The sequence below is a fragment of the Cervus canadensis genome, chromosome 8 (genome assembly GCF_019320065.1).
Source record: "Cervus canadensis isolate Bull #8, Minnesota chromosome 8, ASM1932006v1, whole genome shotgun sequence".
In the NCBI taxonomy this organism is placed as follows: Eukaryota; Metazoa; Chordata; class Mammalia; order Artiodactyla; family Cervidae; genus Cervus; species Cervus canadensis.
In genome coordinates this window covers 63,620,423-63,629,238 of record NC_057393.1, presented here as the reverse complement: position 1 = coordinate 63,629,238, position 8,816 = coordinate 63,620,423, and the positions used below count along the sequence as shown (strand labels likewise).

Here is an 8,816-nt window from a genome sequence, read left to right as displayed (position 1 = left end):
GAAGAGTAAATGAGCGGGAAGACGCTGAATGAGAAGACGTCTTTCGAATTTTAGGATATCATCTTCTGAATCATCCAGGTCTAGAAGAATGGGAGCTTTCACCTCTTCTCGACTCAGGCGCTCATCTGCAGCCTACACCAGTCTGGGGTGTCCCTGGAGTCGAGCGCGCGGGGTCTGGAAGAGCTGTGTACTAGCCAATGGGTAAGGCCAAGAGGTAGGGCCAAAAGACTGTGGCTGGGAGAGGCACAAACTGGGAGGAGCCAAAAGGGGCGGGGTTTAGTGACAAGGAGGCGGTGATGCGATGAGGGGGCGGGGAGAGGGAGCCGAAGGGGTGGGGCGAGCCCTGGAGCGTAAGTGAGGTGGGAGCGCGAAGATGGCAGCGGCTGAGGAGGAGCCAAAGCCCAAAAAGCTGAAGGTGGAGGCGCCTCCAGCGCTGAGGTGAGCCCTACCTGACATAGGGTGGAGGGCGACAAAGCCTGCCGCTAGCCAGGGGCCACGTAGGGCTGCGCGACCGAGGCGCTGGGTGGTAACCTCAACCCCCGGCATGCGGCCAACGCACGGGACCGGTAGCTCTGGTAGTTGCCCGCCTGGCTGCGACCCTTTGCCCGTTGCCCGCTCAGTTTGGCCCAGTCGCCGCAGGCTCCGGAGACGCTCCGCCGCCCTTGACCAATCAAAGCGCCGGCCGGGGCGCGGAGCCGGCTTTGGGCAGGCTGCGGGCGCCACGTGGGAGCCCGCCCCCGCTTGGCCGTGCGACCCGGGAGGACCGGACCGGATCCGATCTGAGCCGAGTCAATCACGGTCACCTCCTCTTCCCTGGGGGATGACGAGGAGAATGCCCAACGACTGGCCTACCCTGAGGCAAAGACAGAATTCTTGGGTATTTTTCGTAAAGGTCGCGGAAGGGCGCTTTGACTTTCCTTTTAGTACTTAGGTGGATCTGAATGATGGTACCTTTGCAAATCCGCCACAAGAACCAAGACCCCACCTCCGAGGCTTTGCGGGAGTGGGGTCGGGGGCGTGGGGATGGCCCCAAAATGGTTAGGAAAGGTTAATTTTTCTTCTTTGCACTTTTGGCAGCAGTTCTGCACCTAACATATGATTTGATTTTGCAACTTTTACTTAAAAAAGGTTACTGGTTAAAATATTCATTCCTGATAAATATAAAGTGGAGTATGCACATTTCTTGATGATTTTGAAATGCTCCTTGGAAGGCAGTGGGTTTTCTATATAAAGCTAGATATATAAAACTGATTTAAAACTATTGGGACGCTCCTGATTATATAAATTTCGTTTCTTCCAACATGACCCTTCTTCACTTTTGAAAGAACGAATCTTTCATGTTTGAAAAGATCACTTAGGAGTCCGTGGTCTGTTCACGCTGTTTTCAATGGATGGTGTCGAAATCCCTGCCAGTACCTTTACTGTATTCATATTACCTTCAAAGGGCCAAAGTGTTAGTGTGCCTACCTTATATAAAGAAAATAAACTTTAAAAAAAAATTTTCACCCACGACTCAGGATGTTCTGTTTTCGTTTTAAGCTTTCAAACTACAGACTAAAGCAAAGGCTTTTGAGTCAGACCTACCTGGGTTTGAGTTGTTAGGAGAAGCAAATTGACTGAAACCGCCCACCCTGGCCCAGCACTGTAGTAACCATTTACTTGAGTTATTTTACCATAGGAGGTGGCGATGAGGAACACAGAATTAACAAGTCACCATTAACCAGATGAATTTGGGAAGGGTCAAAAGGAGACACCAATTGTCCAACCATCTCCCAGAATCTTTCTTACTGGCATCTATCTTGGCTAAGCAATGCCTCTTCCACCAGGAAGGACCCTGAATAAGAAGGATTGGCCAAATACAACCCGGAAACTAAGCCCATCACCATAAAACTTCAGACGTCAAGAAACTGGCAGAGCAGTTCTCCTGGGTTCTGTGAACCTACTGCTCTCTGGCAGGCGTCCCTCCCCAGTAAAGTCCCTTGCTTTGTCAGCATGTCTGTCAACTCGGACAATTCATTTCTGAGTGTTAGATAAGAGCCCACCTTTGGGCCCTGGAAGGGGTCCCCCTTCCTGCAACAAAGGCATATGCTTTCATTGAAAAGCACCTTAACAAAGTTTCCTTTACCAAATTGGAAGATAGCTCCACCTTTTCCCCCTTCTGTCCTACTAAAGATGCAGCCCTTAGATTTTTCACTTATGCTCCTCCATTTTCAAAGTGCTTTCCTGTTTTACAGATGAGAAAATGGAAGCCCAGGTGAAACAGTAAAGGAACTGAAGTTTGAACACAAAGCATCTGGGTGCAAGTTCATTGTTATTTGACTTTACTGTGCCTACTTTTATACAGTCACCCAAGATATGCTTCTCTCTGACTATGCAACCTTAAAAATAATCATAAAAAATAATGTTTAATATGTATTGTTTCAGCATTTTACCTATTTTAACTCTTTCAATCCCACAACAACACTTCAAGTTAGACACTGTATGTCTATTTTACCAAGTAGGAAACAGGTATAGAGAAGTTAAGTAACTTTATCAAGGTCAACTTTATTAACTTCACATTTTGATCAAAAGCCCTAGTGAACTGTTAACTCAACTTTTGTTTTTTTCTTGTTTTGTTTTTTGGTTAGTGTGTATAATTTTTTGTTGCAATTCATGAGCATATGATACTTAATAATTCTTAAACATGTATAATGTTATTTTACATGTCATTAGTGTCTGTCTACCTAAAACCTGTAAGTCTTTGCTACCTGTAGACATGAAGTTAGGATTAGACACTTGCTAATAATAAATCTCTTCATTTTGTGTGAAGACCTTTTGTGATTGGCTATGCCTACTTTCATTATATTCATTTGTCTTTAAGGATCTCAGTGTGATAATGTACTGAGTGGTTAGATTGCATTATTTCTGATGACTTGCTTGACATTTAAGAGGCTAGCTACCAGTTTTGGTTAACTTTTAAGAGGATGGCTTTTAAAGTCTGTTGTTCAGTTGTCAAGTCGTCTCCGACTCTTCATGACCCCATGGACTGCAGCACACCAGGCTTCCCTGTCCCTCACTATCCCCTGGGGTTTTCTCAAACTCATGTCCATTGAGTTGGTGATATTATCCAACTATCTTATTCTCTGTCACCCCCTTCTCTACCTACACAGAAGCCCTCTGAAACAAAATATTATCCAGGCAAAAGTGACAATAATGTGGAGGTTGTAAAAACTCTGCTCCAGAGAGAGCATCTGACAAGTCTAGTTTTCCTTTCTCAAAAAATATTTTTCTAGGCTCTTTAGGGTTTACTGAAGTTGGAAAGAAGCTAGCTCTATCACGCTTTCACACTGGGTTGAGGAACAGAAGGGAACATTAATTGAGTTCCAGGCACACTAGGTGCTTTATATGTGCTATCTCGTTTAATCTTCCCAGCAACCTGTGAATGATCCTTGTGTTACAGTGATGTATTTAGGCCTGAAAGAAGTCCAGAAGCATTTTGGGGAACTGTTCCTTAGATAAAGATGTTCCATGATGATTACCTGTATTTAGGACCACTTTCTTTTCTGTCTTTTGGGAATGTCATCCAAGTTCATTTCTTGAGCGGTCACCTCTGAGAGGATAGAGTTCCTTCCCAGGCTTTTTGAGCACATGCCAAGTCTATTTTTTTAGTCTTTGAAGTGCCTGCTATTTTAGGCATGGTGCTGAAAACTAGGTATACAAAGTGAGAGAGCTAAGAACCCATCTTCTTGGTGGGAAAATGATACCTGAGCATTCCAAAAGGTGACAGAGAGCTAGCCAGGTGGAAAATAGGGTGTCTGGCTTTAAAGAAAAGTTTGTTTGGAGGTAGAAATGGGAGAGAGCTGCCTCTGTTGGGGACCTACATCTGTTTGGTCTGACTGAAGCTGGAAGGTATAAAGGGGTCCAGGTTTTGTACTGAACACTTTCACCTGTGTGATCTTTCTATCTCTCTGTCCTTCAGCTCCCCCAGACCTAATTTTAACTGCTGAATATCTCCTTCAGAGTGTCTTGCTGACACTTCAAAGTCATATATATCAAGCTAAATTCACCTGTTGTCCGAAATCTGCACCTTTTCCCATGGTCTGTACGTATGTTAATGGAGCCACTAACTTCTCTTATTCCAAAGTTTGGAACCTAGATACTTGGTTCATTTTCCCTCTGTGTATGGTTATCAAAGTTGGTCTTTTCTTCTTCAATTATGTCTGATAAATTCCTTTTCTTTGCCATCCTGCTGCCACAACTCAAGTTTAAGATTTTATTTTGCTTAGACTTTGTGTTGACTTTCTCACCAGTCTCAAGTTCTGCCTAAACTTCATTAAGAATAGCTCGACTTATCATAGAAAATACTGTAAGCTCTGAATTGATGTTTAGGAAAGGCTGAATCTGAAGAGCCATTGTAACTGTTTCTGATGTTAGTAATTACACATTGTTCTGTTCTGGGTCATGGTTTAACAATTACACATTGTTCTAGGTCATGACTTTTATATAACTTATACATATAGATTATATATAATTTTAATCTTTATTAAAAAGGAAACAAATTGCACTTCTCCAGTCAGCAAATGTTGAACTTTTCTCAAGTTTTTGTTGCCTAACCATTTCTCTTCTGTGGACTCCTTTTAGTCTTAACTTCTGTCTTTTACTTCACTAATCTCTCTGCTTTAAAATTGTGTATTAAACCTCGGAAAAGTCTGTAAGTATTTTATTTTATTTTATTTTCTGTAAGTATTTTAGATGAGAAAGCAACAGTATTAGCAACCTCTTTTTTTAAAACATTTTTTTTTTTTCGATTTCAGAAAATTCTCTGGAATATGATTTTTATAAATGGAGCATACTGTTCCTGGGGTGGCCTGTTGTGAGGATTAAATGTGGAAAATGTGTGCATAGTAGAAAAGAGAAAGGATGATTGATTATGTGTCCGTAGTGTGTTGCTCAGTGCCTGGTCCTTAGGAGCTATTCAGTTAATGTTTGTTGGGTGAATCATCAGCACAGTGTAGAGTGAGACTACTGAGTTTTACTTTTTTAGATCTTATGCTTTTAACAGTGCAGCCTAAAATCTAGTTTGGCTCTTTTTAGGTGACATTGCATGTTGTTGACTTACATTACAAATTTAATCCTTTAATATTAAAGCTTTTGACTATGAAAGAAAATGAAAAATAGAACTCTTGGAAGTACTTTGTATGAATGCCTTAATAAAGTCCTCTCCTAAGCATTATAAATTAAGGCAGAGTGAGGGTGGTGAAAAGGCAGAGTCAGAGGAAAGCTTCCATGGATGGTCCTAGGTATCTAGAGATAAACATGAGATGCTTGGAGCCCAGGCAGAGTCGGAAGGACTTTTGGTAAAAAGGCATTGAAAACTAAGTTTCTGGTACTAGGTATAGGCCTAGACTGAATAACACTAAATAAAACATGAGACCAATATGCTACTTTCTACCTGGAATATGGCTTGACTTCCCTTCCAGCCAATAAAATCCTGTCTGTATGCAAAATATTCAGAATTAAATGGGAAAATATTCAGAATTAAATGGGAAAAAAAAGAAGAGTGAATCAAAATTCTTGAGCATTCTGGTCAGGATGGAAGCCAGCAGAGCAGTAGTTAAGATCATAGTCTCTGGAATCAGACCTTTGGTCCTTGGTCCTTATTAGCTGGTAATCTTGGTAAGATTATTTAATGGCCCCATGCCTCTGTTTTCTCACATTTGAAATGGGTATAATAAAAGTACTTACCTCAAAAGATTGTTGAGAGGATTTCATGAAAAAATAAATATAAAGTTGGCTTATAGTATGTCTTCAGTAAATATTAGCTATTGCTGTTGTGATACTGTTTATCCTGCTTCTGGCTCCCTACCCTGTTCCAAACTCTGCAATTACACATTTAAGCAGAAAAAGAAAAGATCAGGTATACTCAAGAACAAGATAAACATCTCCAGGGACTGAAATGGAAAGGAAACATGCATTTAGATTCTGGGTTCAGGAGCAAGTGGAAATAACTTTGTGCAGGGCGCTGGAGTCAGATACCCTGAATGAATCTTGTAGCTGGACTGGGGCTGGCTGAAAAGAAGGCTGAAAGCTTCTGTTCCTGGCTGTTGCTTTAAAAAGCTGTGAATCTGAAGTGGTGACACAGAAGTGGCTGAGCTGCCAGATGGCTCAAAGTTGGGAACTGTAATTTCTCCATTATCAACTGGTATAAGAGCACCAAACTTGGAGGTCATGAATCTAGGAGAGGGGTGGCTTACCTCAAAACCATTGGAAAAAGGAAGGGAAAGTCTGAGCCTGCAAACAGATAACGAAGACTATTATTTAGAAAATAAACACAACCACCAGGAGATAAACTCACTTAAAATCTAATGGAATTGTTAAAGCAATTTCAAACTGATTTTAAGTATTTTTAAAGATTCTTAAAAAGATAAAAGAAATAATAGTTATTTAAAAAATGTTATAAATAAAAAATAGTAAATATGAAGTAAATGGCTATATAAAATAAAAAATAGTTACTGAAATTAAACAACAAAAGTTGGTTAAACTCCAGTCCAAACACATTTAAAGTGAAAATTAATGAGTTGGAAGATAGTACTGAGTAATTCACCCAGTTGTAGTACAGAGAAATCAAGAAATTTCAAGAGAATATATATATTATATGTATATATACACTTGTGTGTTATGTTCAGTGATTAAGTCATATCTGACCCTTTGCAACCCCACGGACTGCAGCATGCCAGCATCCCTGTCTTTTACTGTCTCCTGGAGTTTGCTCAAATTTATGTCCATTGAGTCGGTGATGCCATCTAACCATCTCATCCTCTACCACCGCCTTCTTTTGCCTTCAATCTTTCCCAACATGAGGGTCTTTTCCACTGAGTCAGGTCTTCCCATCAGTCAGTTTTGTCACTCAGTTGTGTCCAACTCTTTGTGACCCCATGAACTGCAGCACGCCAGGCCTCCCTGTCCATCACCAACACCTGCAGTCCACCCAAACCCATGTCCATTGAGTCAGTGATGCCATCCAACCATCTCATCCTCTGTCGTCCCCTTCTTCTCCTGCCCTCAATCTTTCCCAGCGTCAAGGTCTTTTCCAATGAGTCAGTTCTTCACATCAGGTGGCCAAAGTTTTGGAGTTTCAGCTTCAACATCAGTCCTACCAATGAACACCCAGGACTGATCTCCTTTAGGATGGACTGGTTGGATCTCCTTGCAGTCCAGGGGACCCTCAAGAGTCTTCTCCAACACCACAGTTCAAAAGCATCAATTCTTTGGCACTCAGCTTTCTTTATAGTCCAACTCTCACATCCATACGTGACCACTGGAAAAACCATAGCCATGACTAGACGGATCTTTGTTGACAAAGTACTGTCTCTGCTTTTAAATATGCTATCTAGGTTGGTCATAACTTTCTTTACAAGGAGTAAGTGTCTTTTCATTTCATGGCTGCAAGCACCATCAGCAGTGATTTTGGAGCCCCAAAAAATAAAGTCAGCAACTGTTTCCACTGTTTCCGCATCTATTTGCCATGAAGTGATGGGACCAGATGCCATGATCTTAAGTTTTCTGAATATTGAGCTTTGAGCCAACTTTTTTAATCTCCTCTTTCACTTTCATCAAGAGGTTCTTTAGTTCTTCTTCACTTTCTGCCACAAGGGTGGTGTCATCTACATATCTGAGGTTATTGATATTTATCCCGGCATTCTTGATTACAGCTTGTGCTTCCTCCAGCCCGGCATTCCTCATGATGTACTCTGCATATAAGTTAAATAAGCAGGGTCACAATATACAGCCTTGATGTACTCCTTTTCCTATTTGGAACCAGTCTGTGGTTCCATGTCCAGTTCTAACTGTTGCTTCCTGACCTGCATACAGATTTCTCAAGAGGCAGGTCAGGTGGTCTGGTATTCCCATCTCTTTCAGAATTTTCCACAGTTTATTGTGATCCACACAGTCAAAGGCTTTGGCATAGTCAATAAAGCAGAAATAGATGGTTTTCTGGAACTCTCTTGCTTTTTTGATGATCCAGCGGATGTTGGCAATTTGTTCTCTGGTTCCTCTGCCTTTTCTAAAACCAGCTTGAACATCTGGAAGTTCACTGTTTACATATTGCTGAAGCTTGGCTCGGAAAATTTTGAGCATTACTTTACTAGCGTGTGAGATGAGTGCATTTGTGCAGTACTTTGAGCATTCTTGGGCATTGCCTTTCTTTGGAATGAAATGGAATGAAAACTGACCTTTTCCAGTCCTGTGGCCACTGCTGAGTTTTCCAAATTTGCAGGCATATTGAGCGCAGCACTTTTACAGCATCATCTTTTAGGATTTGAAATCTCTCAACTGGAATTCCATCACCTCCACGAGCTTTGTGTGTAGTGATGCTTCCTAAGGCCCACTTGACTTCACATTCCAGGATGTCTGGCTCTAGGTGAGTGATCACACCATCGTGATTATCTGGGTCATGAAGATCTTTTTTGTATAGTTCTTCTGTGTATTCTTGCCACCTCTTCTTAATATAGTCTGCTTCTGTTAGGTCCATACCATTTCTGTCCTTTATCGAGCCCATCTGTGCATGAAATATTCCCTTGGCATCTCTAATTTTCTTGAAGAGATCTCTAGTCTTTCCCATTCTGTTGTTTTCCTCTATTTCTTTGCACTGATCGCTGAGGAAGGCTTTCTTATCTCTCCTTGCTATTCTTTGGAACTCTGCATTCAAATGGGAATATCTTTCCTTTTCTCCTATGTTTTTCGCTTCTCTTCTTTTCACAGCTATTTGTAAGGCCTCCTCAGACAGCCATTTTGCTTTTTTGCATTTCTTTTTCTTGGGGATGGTCTTGATCCCT

General features: G+C 41.5%; 1 protein-coding gene across 5 annotated transcripts in view; it reads left to right on the top strand.

Annotated features, from left to right (window-relative positions):
- The first annotated feature begins 28 nt into the window (after positions 1-28).
- ADK (adenosine kinase) overlaps positions 29-8,816 on the top strand; it is a 591,696-nt gene continuing 582,908 nt past the window's right edge. For 3 of the 5 annotated variants that reach the window (XM_043476503.1, XM_043476498.1, XM_043476499.1), the window contains exon 1: positions 29-201. In XM_043476503.1, coding sequence (XP_043332438.1) covers positions 29-201 — 173 coding nt within the window. Of the gene's footprint in view, positions 202-300; positions 439-8,816 lie in introns of those variants that run through there. The other 2 variants (XM_043476504.1, XM_043476500.1) reach the window with 2 other exon arrangements.